We start from the raw sequence: 19,315 nt of genomic DNA, 5'->3' as shown, positions 1-19,315 counted from the left end.
GTTTTGATATAGTAGTGATGTGATTCAATGATCGAAAGCCTCATTACTTGCACCTGGGATATTTCTTGTTCCTCTATTGTAGACTTCGTTTCTGATTCAAAATATTTCCAAATCTACACCCCCTTAAGGCTTCAAATAATGATAAGGTAGTCTTTGGGAGAGAGACCAACCATTACTTGCGGGAGCTAGACAAGTACGTATTTCTGTTGAAGATATTGATGTAACATATTTCAAACTCTTGTACATGAATCCGGAGTCGTATTCAAAAATTCAAGACGTTGACAATCATCATAATTGTAGAGGAATTTTAAAATTTGTTTCCTCCAAATTCAGACGAAATTGAATGTCGAAGACATACTAAAAACTTTTTCAAAGTAAGAATGACATAATAATTTGTTAAGTCGGTAGACACTCTTATGTTTGATCCATTCATACTGATTTGATTTCATAGTTTCCTCCCCTTCAAGGGTTGATTTAAGTATTAAATGGATTTAATGAAAAAAACAAATAGCATGAACAAACACAAATGTCAATCACATATGATAAACAGAAATCGTTGGCTACTTAATAGCGGTATACAATTTCATGCGTTTTTTGTTTTTTGTTTTTTTTGTTTTGTTTTTTCATACGGCGAACAAGGATCTATGGAATGACATCAATGCAGTAAGCTAATGAATGATCCACAAACTCTTGGAAACAAAGATATAGTGTGAACTTTAGCCCTCCAAGATGGTAAAGCTCTCTGTACAAACTGGCGATACTACACTCGAAATGCTAAAATCGTTACAATCAATGGTTAACATGAAAACCTGAGACCTCACAATTTGATATATATATATATATTAACATAAATGCTAAAATCGTTACAATCAATGGTTAACATGAAAACCTGAGACCTCAATTTGATATATATATATATATATATATATATATATTAACATAAAAGCAAATAAATCTAACATGATCAATCCTCCATTTGATGAGACAGAGGCCAAGCAGCAGTGGCAAAACTTTAAACCCAGAAGTGACTACGGACCTCGTGAATAGGGTTTGGTTAATAAAAGCAGTTTAATTGGGTCAAGTAAAGGCACACCTATATTCCACCACTTTCTATCCAATCTTATATTCCACAAATCCGCCGGCAGCTCTCCAATCCCGAAAACCACTAAGGCTATGTAGTACTACTAACACAAGGTGGTAACAACCAACTTAATGTATCGCAGTAAGGCGAGAATTTACACCAGACAGGGACTCATAAAAAAGGTACTCTTTAGTCATGTCAGTCTGCAATCCATATTGGTAAGGTTCCAAAACACTTCTTACCAGTGGCTGTGGACAGAGAACTATGAGAAAAATTATATGCTATATTCATCAATCGTCCACATTGCTTTTCCACACCATTAATCTTAGCTCAGCTATTCACTACCTCTCAAGGCCTTCAAACCAAAAGGAGAGGCTTTTTCAATACTTATACCAGAAACTGAAAATAAAATACTTCCCTTCTGTAAGGACAGGTTGCTCACCATTTTACAAAATAAAGACAGAGAAGCTCTGGTTTTCTACCAGTAAACTTGCCTTGTAATTCTCATTGTAAATTTCTCAGTACGTATGAGAAATAATACCAGTTATGGTAGCAAAACAAAAAGCAATCCACTCCACATATATAGCAATAAATAGAACTCTAGGTATATCTAACTGCAATATCTCTTTTTAATATAGCAACCAAAACTAATAAACCATTGAAATAAAATTCCAATTTGACACTCTTTAACCAAAACCTTGTACTTTAGGTTCCCTTAACCTTCAGTTTCTGGTTAAGTCTCTTTCACATCTATTCCACACTAAAGCCTGAAAAGATTATTACAGGGAAGACCAGGATGCCAGAACCTTTCCAGAAGACAGTTCGACAAATATCTCAAATACCTTACTCAAATAGAAAATCCTCAATATCTCAAATGTAGTCATAAGAACAGATGGTGCAGCACACCTCCACATCGTTGAACAGGGTTCTTATAAGAAAAAAAAAGATGAAATTCATAAATATCACATAGCTCTTCTTGATTTCATCTTTGAATAATTCACGCATCCTAACAGCATTGAAATTAGAACTGCCCGCTTCCAAATATGGAGAGACTAAGCTGCTAGAACCAATACAGCCCTACAAGAAGTCCTGGGACATAACAAGGCTAATAAACTTGAAAAACTTCTCTCCATTAGTATAATGCACAAGCATCAAACTGTCCACATCCTACAGCAGCCTCTGTCATGTCAGATCTGTTCCATAGACAAATTCACTTGTAACCACAGTACTCCACGTTCACCAAACACACCACTTAAGATAAAAGAGAAATGCCCTGCCTTCAGTAGCTTGAGATCCCCGGTAGATAGTAATAAAAACTTTGACAAATAATTACACACTAAAGAAACACTTAATAACAGGACAAACAGAGGGAGGAATCAAGTAGAAAATATTAACATTACCTCAGTAGTAAGACCCAGAACCACCACTACCCATATAACTACTTCCTCCCATACCACGTCCAGGGTACATGGAAGAGTAGGAGCTACCACCGACCTACAATATAACAACAATAATCATGATAAGTAAAGCAGCAAATAGAAGATAAATATGAATCAATAGAAAGTAAGATCACAAACATACATCAGGACCGCGAGAAATGTATTCACCACCATAGCTTGATGAGTACATACCCCCTGCGTCACCTCCACCATAAGAACCTGAGAACCATTCAAATTTTGATTTTCAAAATAGACCCTTAGCAAAAAAGGGGAAAAAAATCACATAGTGGCAGACACAGACATGATTCCTAAGCACATAACTTACCCTCTCCATATCCCATTCCCTGACGACTGCTATACAGCCCATGTGAATCTTGACTTGTTCTGCTGCTGCCATATCCTAAATTAGATCGCCCAAGTCTGTCACCATAAGCATCCCCGTAGTGAGAGCCACCACTTCCATACTCATAGTCCAGGCGTGCCCTTGATTGGCGAACACTGGCATCAGCATAACGTGGAGGAACATCATCCTAGAATTGCAAAAGTATGAGTGCACTTATGGGGCAATAGATGTTAGAAGATAGAATTTCAAAGGTGCAGTAAATAGAGAAACTAACCATTGAAGAGTATGGACGTTTTGAACCAGAAACTGAGTCATAATCACGTGCACGTCCTTCACGATAACTAGGAGGAGGAGGAGGTGGTGGTGGTCTTTCAAATCTTGGGCCATAACCATCATCGACATAAGCTCTCCTAGCTGAGGTACGCGAAGTGCTTCTAGGTGGATCAGAGTAGCCAGAAGCACGGGAAGAGTAGTCATCTCTATATGATGGGCGTCTCTCATGGACAACCCTTGAACCATAATCTGCAACAGCTCTGCTTCTTGGAGGAAGAATCTCATCACGGCGACTATATTCCCTCTTCAAGCTACTCTTTGGGTATGATGAAACTGCTAAATACGTGAAACCAATGTAAGCATAGTGCTACACACGCAACAAGCAGCAAAATAAAGACTGGTATAAAAATCATACCAGGCGCTCTTCTGTCATAAGACCTAGCTGGAGGGGCCAAAGGCCTGGCTCTTACTGGCACAGACATCACAGGTCGACGATCTCTAAATCCTGCAGGCCTCTTCACGCTCGGTGGAGGAATACGACTTCCCGCACCTCTTAAACCACGCATGGGAAGACTACGCGGTGAGGGATGACTCCAAGAACCCTTGACAACTCGCCCAGAACCACGTGAAGACCGAAAATCCCCACGAGCAACATGCCTTCCTTTCCCTTTCTGAAGTGGTCTGGACAACCTAGCCCTAACTTTAGCCTGAAATATCAACATAACTATTTCAATAAATTCGTATGCAATATGCAAAATTATTTAGATATGCTTGATTAAACAAATATCAAAATACTATAAACAGCTATGAACGCAGACCTTGTTGCCTCCTTCACCTAATTCCACATTGTTAATACTCTTTGCACACGTCACTGCAGCATCATGGGTGTCAAAAGTAACAAAACCAAAATCTTTCCTCTTGGCAGATGGCATATTTCGAGCAAGCTCTATCTTTACAATCTCCCCATACTTCTTAAGAAGCCATCGAACACGATCCTCATCCCATGTTGCAGGCAAGCCATCCACAAAAACAGTTTTAACCTGCAAATTAATAATGAAGTTAGAGATTCTGGTAAATACCATCATATAAACAAAAATTGTTGTCTCACCAACCCCTCCCCCTCTCTTCTTCCACTCCACAAGGAAAAATACTTGAAAAGAAAAATACAAGAATCTTGCAACACAAAAAATATTAGAAAATACAAAGACATGGAAAAGGAACATCTCTTCTTTAATAGAATTTACACCGTAATAAAGGCTGTGTAAGTCAACATGAAGAGAGAGAGAGAGAGAGAGAAGAATTAAAAACTTTCAAATATAAGACAACACCCATAATACGAACAAAGTACACAATTTCAAATTTTTAGTCTAGTGAATAAAAACTATAAATAGCGCCAGACGAGATAACATGTGTGTATATAAAAAATAGTTAAAACAGTTCAAATTCTGAATAAAATGCAGAAAAATTAGATCCAAAATAAATACCTGAGCCATAATTTCATCACCCGGGTCAATGAAGGAATCTGCAAATGAAACTTTGGCAGGCCTATCAACACCAAACACAACATCCCTCTTCTGAAGACGCTTAAAAGCATCCATGGCCTCTGATCGAGACGAAAATTCCAAAAAGGCAAATCCCCGATTCATTCCATCATTGTTGCTATCTTCTACTAGTGTCACATCCTCAACATTATTAACTCCATAATGTTTCAATTTCTCTTTCAACTGAAACAACAGTTGTAGTAAAACATTCAGAAGATTAACAACTTCTGATATATCCACGAAATGTAGACTTTTCTGGTAAATACTACTAGATGGTAACATTGAGCAAACCAATATACTTACAGCTTCCTTGGACCATGTCTTGCAAATGTTACCCAAGAACAGAGTGTCGCTGTCTTGACTGGGAGTTACACCACATTGTTTCCCCTTTATCTGAAATTCCATTCATTTAAATCGTAATTTATATGGTAAGAAATGTCAGTCCATTTTCAAACTATAAGATCAATAGTTACCACTGGATTTTTAAGCTCTGTCACAGCTCGCTTTGCTTGTTCCACTGTTGAAAAACGCAAGAATGCAAAACCCTTGTTCTTCTTGGTCTGAGGGTTCATCATTAGCCTGACTTCAGTTACTTCACCAACTGCACTGAAAACTTTTCTAAGATCACCCTCAGTTGCATCCTTATCAAGGCCACCCACAAAAACTTCAAACTCCTTACGCTTACGCCTCTCCTTTACAACTTCATGGTGCTCGTCTTCATCAGCATCAGCGTGTTCCACATGCTCATGATCTTCACCTGCATGCTCCTCGTATTCTTCTCCCTCAAGTTCCTCAAGTTCCTCCTCATCACCCTCATCTTCTTCACCTAAATTCTCTTCAGGATCTTCTTCCCCTTCATCTCCCACCTCCTGGACATCCTCTTGATCAATTTCCTTCTCATCATAATCAACACCAACATATTCTTCATTTTCATACTCGGGTTCATTATCCTCCAGGTCTAACCTTTCATCTTTCTCATATTCATCAACAGATTCCTTCATTTTATCTTCTTCTGCCACAAAACAGGGGTTGACAAGCAAGCCAGGTAAATGAGACTAATATTCCTTTATCATATGGGAGGAAGCACTTATGATTTAAGTGAACAAGAGACGATCTTCATCCTTCTTAATGTGAGAAGGGATTAACAGAATTACTAGGTCTAGTATTATCAATCAAACGACATCATATCATGTCATAACCATGGTATCAGACGCAAGTAAAACCAACATTAAACCTCTGGGCTCCGGGTCAATTACCACTTATCCTACGAATCCAAATACAAATTCATAATCACTTTCCAAGTGATCCACCAAGTCAGAATTAACAAGGTAACATTCAAATTCTTAATGCTTAGCTCATCAGCCTAAGGTTCTGCATCAACACAAGCAACAAGGCACCCAAAAACAGAATGAATATCACACAAATCTGCTCAAGGCCGATAATTTCCAAAGGAAATTCCTAACACCACATGGAGGAACAGGAACCCCCGTAAAGAAATCTAAAAAACATCATATTTGATTGAGCCCCCAAAAGTTCCTCAGCACACAATTACAATTGCAGTACTGAAATATCCCGGACTTTCACACAAATTAAACCCACTATAATACAGCATAGTACAGTATGCCCATCTGGATTACTTGCATGCAATAAAATTTAAAGGCTCTGATTAAAAAAGAATGTAAAAAATCACAAAGGTAATATTTTTTTCCCGCATGATTCCCAGAAGTGCAGAAACAAAGTGATGAACAACCAAAAAAGGCATAACAAGAGAAGGCAACAAGCCAAAAAAGAATTCCAATAATCGAGCAAAAGGTGAAAAAAAAAAAAAAAACAAATTTCCATACTAAAATATATCGGATTATCAAAATTTCATAATCAAAACACAAAAACTTACTTTCTAAACCGTTCGGCTCAGCTTTCGCTTCCACGTTGAGATCCGAAATCAGCTGATTGACAACAACGGGTTTCTCCTCAATGGCTGGTGGCTTTTCCTCCATGGTTGGCTCGGCTTCAACCTTGACATCCTCTTTAGCCTCCGTCGCCCGAATCGGAACCTCCTCGACGGTCACCGGATCTTCTGGAACGTCCGGTGGCTGATGGTTCTGCGCCTTTTGGGAACCTCTCGTGACCCTACCGGTCCTCCTCGGCCCAGCCCCTCTCTTCACCGTTCGCGGCGGCATTGTTTCAGTAAAAAGAGTATCAAAATTTCAAAAGATTCAAAATCGAAAACAGAAACAGAAACCCTAATTTAGCGATTTGGGGTGAGATGGATTTGTTCAACGCGAATCGTATGAAACCCTAAAGTGGGAAGAAGAGAAACCCTATAAAAAGTAGGGAAATTCGGCAGTTGATTTGGAACCTCTCAAGAGTCTAGTCTTCGGAAAATACAAGAAATAAATAAAACAATGAAAATAAGGAAAAGGAAACGAGGTCGTTTGAGTACGTGTACTCGCAATGCTATCTGTCAGCGACCGACTGACTGTGGACGCTTCACGCTCTTGGCTTGGAAGATGAAAAATAAACGAATCGCCCTTAAGTTATTTCAATCATCCTATTAAATATGTTATTTTTACCCATCACCCTAGTAAATATGTTATTTCACTAAAAAGCCCCTATGTTGATTAAGAAAAAGTCCTTGATTCATTTTTTTTGGAAAATTAGGTTTTTCCAATGCTATTAAAAAAATAATAATACTCTTCAACCCTTTACCTTCTTACTTCTCTCTCCTTCCCCCTCTGGTCATGTCTACTATAACTGACACCAACATCAGTAACTAATGACTAATAAATATATTATTTACTTATTAATATGATATTTACACTAACACCAACGTACATGTGCCGACGCAAGTGATCGGTAAATATCATATTAAATGTTATCTAAGAATCATTTTGACTCTAATTTTTCACTTTAATAATCTTCTATTGTCTAAATATATGTGCTTAGCGAGAAATGAATATATTAAAATGCTACAAAATACCCTTTTGATTTCAAATTTTCACATCAATAATCTTCTAATATCTAGGTCTTTAGTTAAAGGAGTGTTGGCGGCATTAAAATGCGATCCAAAGTACCATTTTGATCAAATTTCTCACTTTAGTAATCTTTTAATATATAGATCTTTTAGTTAAGTGAGCACATGAGGCATTAAAATTATATTCAAGTACCATCCAGACTCTAATTTTCTCAATTTTGTAATTTTTTAAATTTCTTAATTTTTGTGTCGAGGGAGTTTCAGAGGCATTGAAATAACATTTTAACTCCAATTTTTTCATTTAAATTGTCTTTGAATATCTAGATATTTGTCGAAAGAGAGCAGTAGAGGCATTAAAATGCTATAGAAATACCATTTTTACTGCAAATTTTCAGTTTAACAGTATCCTAATATCTATATATTTTAGTTAAGACAGTTGAGAGGCATTAAAATGCTATCCAAATACCATTTTACTCTAATTTTTTCACTTTAGAATCTTCTAATATGTAGATATTTTTAATTGAGTGAATTAAATAAGCTTTCAATTGCCATCCAATTAGCAATTTGATTCTAATCTTATCACTTTAATAGTCTTCTTATTTTTAGATCTTTGTGTTGAGTGAATTCTGAAAAGAAAAAAGAGACTAATACCCCTTAAAATGCATACATGGATCTTGATTTTTTATCCTTTACACTTGTTTAGGCCCCGTTCACTTCACCAATTCGAGTTTAGAATTCGAGTTTTGCTACAGTAAAAAGCTCTCACATAAAATCACATCTCAACTCGAATTATAAACTCGAATCAACGAAGTGAACGGACCCTTAATGTCTTTTATTCAAAGAACTATATTAATCAAAGAGCTATTAATAAAAAAATAAAGAGTAAAAATATTAAAATAATACATTTAAAATGTAAGTTCACTAATTTTCTTTTTCCAAAATTATTACTAATTATGCACGAAAAGTTTTGAGGGTGTGTATAAAGAATGAGTTCAAACCGCCCTAACTTAAACAACGGTTTCACTCTTTAAAAAAAAAGGAAGAGTAGTCCAAACGTCGGGTTTGGTAGCCCTTTGGCAGTGGCATAATTCTTGAAATTTTCGCAAGCGTTTACAATTTTAACTCATTTAGGTATGTGAAACACTAATGAAAGTTTTTTTTTTAAAAGACAAATATCAGGACTTAAAACTTTACCCCTTACACTTAATTAATATTTTTTAATTAAAAAATTATATTAATAAAAAGGTACTAATCAAGATTACAGAATTATCTCCTAAAAAAATAAAAAAATAAAAAAGAAAGAAAGAGATTAAAACCTGACCCATGGACCGAAATATTCACAAACTCGACACTCCCTTGCCTTTGTAACCTTTTGTTGAAAAAAAATATATATTAACTTTCTAAAAGAAATGTTTGTGAAGTGAATAAAAAAAAATGGTTAAAATTATAGTTTGGATTTCTTGTCCTGTGGCTCTAAATTTTGTTTCACAATTTCTTATGTTAAAAACACAGTAATTATACCCATTTAGCTACAAAAAAAACTTTAGTGAAGTGAAAAAAATAGTTGAAACCCCCGGTTTGGCAACTCAGTAGCATATGATGTTTCTCCAAAATTAGTCAGTCCAGCCTCCTAGGACAGCAAATATGATTACTGTATAATTATTGTAAATACTACAACATCATCTAGGCAACTTGCGCATTGGATTCATTTGACCAACTCTTTCTGTCTCCAAACCTGGCTAGTGAAAAAGAAAGAAAAATAATAATAACATGACAATCTGATATTGACCTCTATTCAACTACAGCCAGCAAATCACTTTCTTTACAAAAGCAGTGCTTTGTGTCCGTTCCCAAATCCACCTGATACACAACCAAGTTTTATTATTAATTAATACATCATCTATTCAGATAAACAAGCAAATCTTAATCTTTCCTGTGACAACATCAAACAGCTTAAAGATATGATGCACATCACATAGTTGAAAAACAGCTCATGGAGAACAGAACGCAACCGAACATTCTTGCTCCTCATTTTATCATGACTAAGTACCAACATTGAACATTTCCTAATTTATCAAGTTCTATGGGGAATGTTCACTATTTATTGATATTTACCTCATAAGCATTTATGTCTGAGAAAAGAACCTGCAAACGGGGGAAAACAAAAAATTAGCCAATTACCCTTTAAATCAAACAATTTTCTTCATTTTGTATGCATCGAGTCCTCTTACCTTTGTCCCAGCCTTCACTCCCCCAACATCGGCACCAACAGAGAGAATCTGAGCCAAACACAACACTTCTTGTCAAAACTATTCTAAGGTCTCCGATCCCTTTCAGAGAGATGTTACTATATATGCAAAAAGCTAAGTGGAAGTTTCGTCATGGGTTCAGAACCATAATTCAGAACCATCTTTTGTGAGAGAAAACACTGTAGCGAGCCACGAACCATGATCTAAACCATGACACAAATCCTTACTCGAAACGCAGCATAAGTTTATCACACCAATTCCAAAATCTTAAACTTATAAATTCTAATCCAACTTCATTAAGCTCATATAGGCTAAGTTTAGAGCTTAAAAATGCTGGTTATTACATAGCTAGTGTTTGCTTTACATACCAGAATAGATTATACCATATGATAAACAAACAAAAAGATTTTGTTTAAGGAAACGAAAAGGGAAATCAGAGGTACTCAAAAATTAGCATGAAAGGGTGGCAATTTGCTTACTTCCCCCGTAAGATACCGCTCGAATTTGACAGCTGATTTTGGCAATAAAACTCCACCTGCCGATTTCTGTGAAGAAAGGCATTACACAAATTGAACCACATTAGAAACACACAAGGAGTTATTTGAAAATTTTAAAACTCCATAGGGTTAATAAGAAAACAAGAAAACACGGTTGCGGGCTCTGATTCAGAAAGAATCAGAGATCTAGAAACTCAACCAAAACCAGAAAAATATTATAGTAAAGTATAATTAGATTAGCACAAACATAAGCTAAACCGACATGATATGAGGATTCATAAATAGAATTTTCTACTTCGGGTGGCTTTTTGGAACCCAATACCTATTTTCAGGCTTTTAAATAGAATCAAATTTGCTTGAATTTATCAAAATGATAAGAAATGCCAAAAAGAATTGGAATTGAAAGAGAAAAACAACGAATGAGGAAGCTAAGTTGATTACGCGAACGAGTTCCTTAAGATGCGCACATTACTTGAAAAAGTATTCGAGGTTATGTTCGGTATGAGGGAAAGAAAATATAAAGGAAAGAAGGTGCATAACTTAGGAGACAAAAACTGAGTAAAAAGGGAGGGTTTTTCTTTTATTGTGGTCGGTATGGATTCCCTACTCTGGTTCAGGCATATTGAAAGAGATTAAATTGGACTTCTTTGAAAGGATTTGAAATGACTCACTCTATTCATTATTCCTCTTTTCTCTCCTACCAAACAACCCGGAATCCCGAAATCCTTTCACTTTTTCCCGCTTACAAAACACGTTCTAAGTCTTGCATTCCTATGCTCAAAAACTGAAACTAAATAAAAATGAACCTTAATTGATAATGTACAATCCACATTCAACACCACAAAAATTAAAAACTACATTAATAATAATGATAAATTAATAATAATTATAGAAAGAGAAATGAATATCAATGTGATAACTGAAATGAATATCAATGTGATAAGTTGAGAATAAGTATTACCTCAGGGAGCTGCTCAAGACGAACAAGGACTCTATCAGCTTGCGGAACAACCTGGGACCCACATTAAAAAAAAAAAAAAAAAAAAAAAAAGCTTCAACAGAAGAACCCAGATAATACGAGAAAACTGGAAAAAAATAATAATAATAAAGCACCTTGGTGGGTTCCCATTTCTTCGAAATAGCACAAACTCTCAGAGAGTTTTGTTGCATGCCTATTGAACAAAATAAATAAATAAATAGATAAGAAGAAAAAGAAAAAGGAAAAGAAAATGAAGAATACATATTTGGGAATGTAGGTAAATACCTGGGATAAGTCTGCGATTAGAGAAAGAATGAGAGTTGGGTTTGGTGAGAAAGGGTTTTGGCAGAGTAGTGACGAAAGTGGAAGCCATGGATGAACAATAATACGAAAGCAGAGAACGAGACGAGATTGATTGAGAAGAAGAAAACTGAAGCTGATAAAAAAAAAAGAAGCAAGCAAATAAAAAGGAATAGCAGCAATTTTGAAGTCCCAAAGAGGTGACGGGAAAAGGGTTTTGGAGACCTTATAGGCACGTGTGGGATAAGGACGCACGTGCGACGGTGTATGCATTGCTGTCCGAGAATTCTAGAGAGTTCCGATGATTTCGTCGCGTTGTTTGTCTTGGCAGGCCAGGCCTCTTTCTCGAGCCCTGTTGTTAGGGTTGGGGGCAACTGGCAAGTGATAATTGTTCATGGACGGCCCGCCAATAAACAAAATAAGGTAATTCTGTTGTGCTATTAGCGTGCGTTTAGTTACGGTGGATAAATGATAAAAAAAAATAGGAATGAAATAGTAACGAGAATATAATAAAAAAAAGTTAATTCATTTATTTAATTTTAATTTTAATTTTCTGAAATAGAATATGAATATTTTTATATTGATAAATTTACTCTTATGCTATATATAACATTAATATTTTATCTATCAATATAATATATAAAATGTAATATAATATGATAAAATTATTATTATATAATATATTATATAATACTACTTTTATTATATTATATTACATGTTATATATTATAATATTATAATATATAACATGTAATATAATATAATAAAAGTAGTATTATATAATATATTATATAATACTACTTTTATTATATTATATTACATGTTATATATTATAATATTATAATATATAACATGTAATATAATATAATAAAAGTAGTATTATATAATATATTATATAATACTACTTTTATTATATTATATTACATGTTATATATTATAATATTATAATATATAACATGTAATATAATATAATAAAAGTAGTATTATATAATATATTATATAATACTACTTTTATTATATTATATTACATGTTATATATTATAATATTATAATATATAACATGTAATATAATATAATAAAAGTAGTATTATATAATATATTATATAATACTACTTTTATTATATTATATTACATGTTATATATTATAATATTATAATTATATTATAATATTTATTATTATATATTATATTATAAGATATAATTACTATATAGTATATTTTAATTATATTTTAATATTGAAAGGTAATGGAAAAAATAAAAAAATAATAACTTAGAATGGCCATTCCTCTTATATGAGGAATGAATGATGATTCACTCAAAATAGGTGAATGGCCATTCCTTTTGAATGATCATTCATTTTTTATAAATTCAATCAAACATCAAACTAGAATTTCATTTCATTCTTTTCCACCTAACCAAACACACCCTTAGTTCTTCAACTTTTGATTACAGTGATACTTGGTCGGTAAACTTTTAATTTTGACCTATTAAAATTTAATCACTTTCACTGTTTTAATTCCTCACAGTAAAATTAACAAACAATTACTAAAATTTAATAAAGATAACCACATATTCATTGCGTGATAACTTAAAATTTTACTGTAACATTTTAAAGAAAAAGACAAAAAGAAAAAAGGAAAAAAAAAAAGGAGGGACCCAAAGGAGCATTTCAACCAAAACGCTCGTTTTGGTTGAAGTTTACTGTAAATATTATAGTTAACTTTTGAAACTTATATATAAAAATTTAATGTAGATGCGACAATAAACTTTTGAAATTTATCGTGTTTTTTTTTTACATCTTAAATCAAAACTCAAACTTATTTATTATATTATTTTTCTTATAAAAATTTAAATTCTACTTTTTTATTAAGTATATTTTTTTACATAAATTTATTTTACAACTTAAGTACTAAATATTGTGAAAAAAACATATTAGATTAGATAATAATATCTTTCCGTTATAATTATAAAAAATATATATATCTTTCCATTAGGGGTGTAAATCGGCTGGGGAGGGGAGGGTTGAGCCGAAAAATTGAGCCTACCCGACCAGTACAGGTTGAGAAAATTTTAGGCCACGACACTCTCTTAAATCTACAAACTCGCAACCTTTTGGGTGACCTCGGGTAAGGTCGAGTTACTCGGATTTGTGAAAACCAATTTTAATCTATGACTTCATCAATTTTAATCTAAGAGGCTCTTATATGCAAATAAATGATAAAATACTATTGTAGTAAATGAGCAATAAATAATATATGCAAATACTATTGTAGTAAATAATTATGCAAAATAGCCCATATAAAATAAACAATTTAATCCATAATAAACAATCTATATAAAGATAAACAGTCCATATAAAAATAGTTGCAAAATAGGATATGAAATAAAAGTTAGTCCACTCCAAACTGTTTAATCCAGAATAATAGCATCTTCATTCCCAGCTTGCCCCTCATGTGTTGCAACAGAATTTGACAAATCTTGAGAAGAAAACATAACAAAAAAAATCATCAGAATCAAGTTTAGAACAACAAAATAAACAACAAGGAGATGAAATAAAATTAAAAAAAAAAAAAAACGTAAAAGATTACCTGACTCAATATCTTCATATTCATTAAATTCTTCCATGTCAATAAGGTTGATGCGCTCACGACTACGTAGCCAATTTTGTGTACAAATCAATGCATCCACCATCTTGGGGCTCAATGAACTCCTATGATTTTGAAATGATCCCAAACAAGAGACTTTTTTTGTGACTTCTTCCTCTTTTTACTGTCGCCCTCCTCTTTTTCGTTTTTAATTTTAGTGCCCAAATTAGGTATAGGGGTAGGGCTGGGTGTGAGAGTGGGTAAGGTAATGGGCTCTTTAGGCATAGAGACACTTTTTGTTTCAGCAGAGGACTTGCAAGTGCTTTCAGAAGTTTTTGTCGGGTGAATGATAAATTTTTCCATCTAGCACGCAAATTAACCTAAAACATATAACATATGATTGAGCTAAGCGTAGAGATTAACTTAAAATCAGTTCATCTCAGTTCTCATAAAAAACATAATATTTCCCAAAAAAACAAAAAATTAACATTTATGTTTCAGCCTTGCCTTCAATGAAGATTTCAGTTTCTCTTCACTCTTCTTCCTCGGCTGGCCTGGAAACAAAAACAGAAACCTGATTTTTATATTTGTAATCAATATAATCAATATGATAGCCAATGTTTAGTCGTTACTATGATAGCCAAGGAAATCCCACAAAGGCAGCAACCATGAATCTAGGCACTAGGCAGCAACCAATGAAATCCCACAAAGGCAGCAACCATGAACAAAAGAAAAACTCGCAATACAGTTGACCAAAATGTTAAGAACAAGATCCAGAATTACCCACCTCCACGGCTCCACCACCACCACAACAACAACAACAAAAAAAAAAGAAAAGAACACTTACTGACTAATAATAGAAAAACTCTGATGCTTCTCATCTCTAAATACGGTATGATCCATGACTAATAATAGTGGAGTTCTATTAGTTATGTGAATGTATGCATTCGTGGACAGCATGCGGATTCAATAAATATAAAATGTCCATTTTATATAATATGTCTTTTTTTTTGTGATGGTGTCTTTTTTTTTTTTTTTGGTCTAAATCAACATATAATCATGTTCAACTTCAACATAATATATATAATAGATCAGGCCATCTACACTTGGTAAAAAAAAAAAAAGTTAAATTCGCCCAGGTTGGCGAAATGGGTCGTTGGAGAAAGAAAGGATTTTGAAGGAGGAAAAAGAAAAAAAGGAGGAGGGGAAAATTGAAAATGGATATGAAGCAAATCGAAATCGAAATCTTGCACTCACCTGAATCAATTATTAAAAGTTTGTGTATTATCTAAAGGTAAAAGAAAATAAAGGAGAGAGATACAATGAATGAGATTGGTTGAGTTAAGTCTTAGCTTGAGGCGATCCAAACCCACGGACAGACAGACGAAGAAGAACGAAGACGAAGAGAACAAACATTAATAGAATCAAATAAAGAACACTTACGGTGAAAACATAAACAAAATGGAAAGAGGCGAGATGCGGAGCCACGGAGGCGAGATGGAGGCGGAGCCACGGAGGCGAGATGGAGGCTGAGCCACGGAAGCGAGATGCGGAGGAAGGATTTGGGAGGCTAGAGGCGAGGGAGGCTGCGAGGAAGGATTAGCGATTGGTTAGACTTAGGGCTGCTGGGTTGCAAAGCTGATTTCGCACATTACAAACCCAGAAAACTCGGGCGGGTCGGGGCAACTCGGGTGAGTTGTTGCCTGGCCCGCGGCCCAACCCGCACATTGCGGGTTGGGCTTATTTGAATCCGAGTTTTAAAAAACAAAAAACAAAACAAAATCTTGGATCAGGTCAGCCGAATTTTGCGAATTTGGGCTCAATTCTTACGCCCCCACTTTCCATTATGCTTAATTTTACTTTGCTATGTATGTGTATTTGTAGTGATTGTGAGGTTAAAATTGTTGTACGACCTTGCTGTCAAAAAAGGGCTTCAAATTCTTGTCTTCTTTGAAATTTGCTCTCTTTTTTTTTTTTTTAATGGAAAGGAAACCCAAAGTCCAAAGACAACACATATTAGCGGCGACTGGGGACCACCACCACACATTTTGTTGTCCTTAAACTCTGCAACACTTCATCACTAGTAAAGCACTTTTCCTCCCTACACTTTCCCTGGAAAATTTCCTTTTATTTTTCTTTCTTTCCTTTTCTAGTTCTCCATTCTCACCTCTCACCTCCCTCATTACTTCTGTTTACACAGAACCAAGACCCCATTTTCTTAAATCTGGGTTGGGTTTTCCTTTTCCTTTTATTGCTCACGTTTTGATTTTGGTTGCGAGTTTGGCGACTATGTGGAAGCAGCTTTGTTGCTGTTGTTGTCTATTATTTTGTCAACTATTGCTTGCAGCTCTTGTTTGCTCTAAGGACCATGGTACTCTCTCATTTATTTTTATTTTCATTTTTTTGTGTGTCTCGACTCTATACTCAATTTGTGTGTGTGTGTGGGTTTTTTTTTTTTCTTTTTTTTTTTTTTTTGGTTCTACTGGTATTTCGTTGTGTTTTGAAGAGCCCATTTCCAGTTTGTTTCTCTTTCTAACGAGTTGGTGAATAAATCAAGCTGCAGAGGGAAAGATACAAGATTTGCACCGCTAGAAGCTACAACTTTTTACCTTTAAAATTAGTTATAAATTAATAGATATTATAGTTTGAGCCTTTCTATAGAATGGACACTAGTTTTAGAACCTCATTTTAGTTGCCTTTCTTTGATGCATACGTCACGCGCACACATGCTACTTCATTTGATAGCCTCTGTTCAGTTCAAGTAGTGTATTGTCTTAAGATTTATTTGTTGGAATCACTTTTCAAACTCGATGCTTGTATAGTAACTTCATTGGGTAGCATCGAAAACTTAATCTTCTTTGTACATTCATTTTAGCATCTAAGATGTAGTTTGGGATTGTTGTGCTTTTGGAAGATGTTTAACTTTTACTTATAATCAAAAGTGAAGTTAAACATTCTAGTTTTCCAATTACTATAAAAGTGCAAGTGTCTGCACAAACACGCTACTTGCGTCGTGTTTATGTTGCAAAGAACTTTCGGAATACCCAGCTGAGCCTAATTCTTTCATTTGTTTTCCATTTGAGGAAACTTGCCATTCTTTTTAGCTAAGTCCATCTTTAAAGTTCCATATGTTGAGCAGACCCAAAAAGTTAACCTGCCAAACATTCCTTTGTGTCTTGATGATCTTCGCTAAATAGTGTTCTAATTCAACTTTCTTTTGATTGGTGCATAAGGGATTGCATTGTGTTAATTATATTTGTGTATTTTGACTCCCCCATATGGAAATATACAACTTGTATGTTTTCCCTTTTCTTTTCAGAAAGAAATGAGAGAGAGAGAGAGAGAGAGAGGATATGTAGTGTTAATGTTAGGTTATTAACAACAAGTTGAAGCATTTTCTCATATAAGTTACTTCTAATGCTAGGTTATTACATGTTGTTTGTTCCGCAGGAAACCCTGCAAACGATCTTGTCAACATGATCAACAATAATCGAACGGCCCATAAGCTTACCAAACTAAATGACAGTCCTGGACTCGGGTGCATGGCCTTGCAATTTGTTGAATTCTGCAAGGGTAACTGCACTAGTGACAACACTGTTAATTGCAAACCTTCAGAGGATGACTTCACTGAAATTTTCGCACCAAACTGTGGCGTAGAGCTTCCCACTTTTGGCACCATTACCGGTCGCATTGTTGGTTGTCGATCAAAGTATCTCGAGCCATCGCTAGCCTTCTCAAATGTTCTTGTCCCAGACAAGAGAACCTTATCTGTTCTTAGTAATAAGTCGCACTCTGAGGTGGGAGTGGGCATGGTTGGAGTCCATAAAGGGCCTTTCTTTTGGTGTGTTCTGTTCAGCAGCGGACGGACAAACTCCACATTTGTTCTTGAGAATCATGGTCTCGGAATTAAGCAGAAGAAAGGGTGCTACAGTGGAAGCAGTATTCCTTGCAGTGTAGGACACAAGTCTGCTGTGTCTCCAAGCAATTTTTTGTTGTTGAGCTTTCTTGTTTATCAGTTGCAACAGGTATATCCCAATTTATTCTTCTTCCCCATGTAAGAATTACACGCGCGAATGCTTGAAATTTTTTATGCATGTTCTCTTAGTTTTTTTTTCCTTGGAAATTTTGTTACCTCATTGGTGTTGTGATAGTTATTGTATTTTTCGAGTGTGTTTGGTAAGTCGGCAACAACAAGGAGCATAAGAACTCTTGGATGATAACAAGTAAGAACTGCGAAATTGCTTCAGTTGTTTGTTTGGGGCATATTAAACTTAATTAGTTAACTGTGAACCATACTCTTCTACAATGCGTATTATAAAAGGAGAAGTAAAGTGTGTGGCCTGTTTTTGCAGGGAATAAAAATAAATTACAGAGTTTTATGCTAAGTTAGTGAAGAGAAACTAAATTTATGATTGATCGGATTTACCCAATGATCGTATTCAGTAAAACCAAGATTTACTCGTATGATTAAAATTCACCTGATTTACTCCATTACCAAATTTAATAAGTCTAAAGTTTAACTGTGATTTATCCTATGATCAAATTTGGTAATGGAGCAATATACAAGGTCCGTGCTTGCTTAATAAAATAGTTCAAAAAAAAAAAAAACGAACGTAAATCTTTATGCCAAGAGTTAAAACAGGTATAATGGGCATAAAACTTGCAATAATTACAATAGTAAAGAGGACTTCTTTCATTCTTTGTGAAGAAATTATGGAACTACTTAACTTTTAGACGTCAAAGATTTGACCAAACAAAAATGAAGCATGAAGATAAGACAACTAAATTGTGACATTAATTACGTCCCAAGGACCTGCACAAATTGCCGCACAAAACGGGGTGAAAAACGCCCAAGAGCAGCCTTGGGCAAGGGCTGGTGCGCGCCCGCTGTTGCTTGATATTTATGCTCGCAAGTGCACGTGTCGCAGACAAATAATAAAGAGTGAATAAGAGTGTTGATCTCACGAGGATTGAATCACCGAAAATACGTGTTGGAAGTTATATAATCAACAAAACAAGTAATGAATGAATGTGGCACAAATTCACTAAAATGA

General features: G+C 34.8%; 3 protein-coding genes across 6 annotated transcripts; 1 reads left to right on the top strand and 2 right to left on the bottom strand.

Moving 5' to 3' along the window:
- Positions 1 to 587: 587 nt before the first annotated feature.
- Positions 588 to 7,089, bottom strand: LOC21391416 (heterogeneous nuclear ribonucleoprotein Q). 4 transcript variants are annotated; one of them, XM_024161231.1, is made up of 11 exons: positions 6,572 to 7,089; positions 5,151 to 5,689; positions 4,981 to 5,070; positions 4,621 to 4,860; positions 3,955 to 4,176; positions 3,552 to 3,843; positions 3,138 to 3,472; positions 2,846 to 3,050; positions 2,663 to 2,739; positions 2,482 to 2,575; positions 588 to 760 (listed from the first exon to the last, which is right to left on the bottom strand). In XM_024161231.1, exons 1-10 carry the CDS (start codon positions 6,855 to 6,857, stop codon positions 2,483 to 2,485), a joined length of 2,379 nt encoding a protein of 792 aa, XP_024016999.1. In that variant the 5' UTR covers positions 6,858 to 7,089; the 3' UTR covers positions 588 to 760; position 2,482. The 4 variants fall into 4 exon arrangements, with proteins under 4 accessions (XP_024016999.1, XP_024016998.1, XP_010089781.1 ...); XM_024161230.1 differs by lacking the exon at positions 588 to 760 and adding an exon at positions 1,767 to 2,274; XM_010091479.2 differs by lacking the exon at positions 588 to 760 and adding an exon at positions 1,767 to 2,274 and having other exon boundaries at positions 3,138 to 3,469.
- Positions 7,090 to 9,253: 2,164 nt separating this feature from the next.
- Positions 9,254 to 11,887, bottom strand: LOC21391415 (10 kDa chaperonin 1, chloroplastic). Its single transcript, XM_010091478.2, has 7 exons — positions 11,662 to 11,887; positions 11,511 to 11,569; positions 11,359 to 11,409; positions 10,380 to 10,445; positions 9,883 to 9,930; positions 9,767 to 9,796; positions 9,254 to 9,511 (listed from the first exon to the last, which is right to left on the bottom strand). The coding sequence occupies exons 1-7, from the start codon at positions 11,747 to 11,749 to the stop codon at positions 9,443 to 9,445; spliced, it is 411 nt and encodes a 136-aa protein (XP_010089780.1). The 5' UTR covers positions 11,750 to 11,887; the 3' UTR covers positions 9,254 to 9,442.
- Positions 11,888 to 16,332: 4,445 nt separating this feature from the next.
- Positions 16,333 to 18,516, top strand: LOC21391414. The gene is made up of 2 exons (XM_010091477.2): positions 16,333 to 16,632; positions 17,712 to 18,516. The coding sequence occupies exons 1-2, from the start codon at positions 16,551 to 16,553 to the stop codon at positions 18,317 to 18,319; spliced, it is 690 nt and encodes a 229-aa protein (XP_010089779.1). The 5' UTR covers positions 16,333 to 16,550; the 3' UTR covers positions 18,320 to 18,516.
- The last annotated feature ends 799 nt before the right edge of the window (positions 18,517 to 19,315 follow it).

The sequence above is a fragment of the Morus notabilis genome, unplaced genomic scaffold, assembly GCF_000414095.1.
Source record: "Morus notabilis unplaced genomic scaffold, ASM41409v2 Scaffold906, whole genome shotgun sequence".
In the NCBI taxonomy this organism is placed as follows: Eukaryota; Viridiplantae; Streptophyta; class Magnoliopsida; order Rosales; family Moraceae; genus Morus; species Morus notabilis.
Note: the sequence above shows the minus strand (reverse complement) of the source record. Positions and strands in the feature narration are given on the sequence as shown.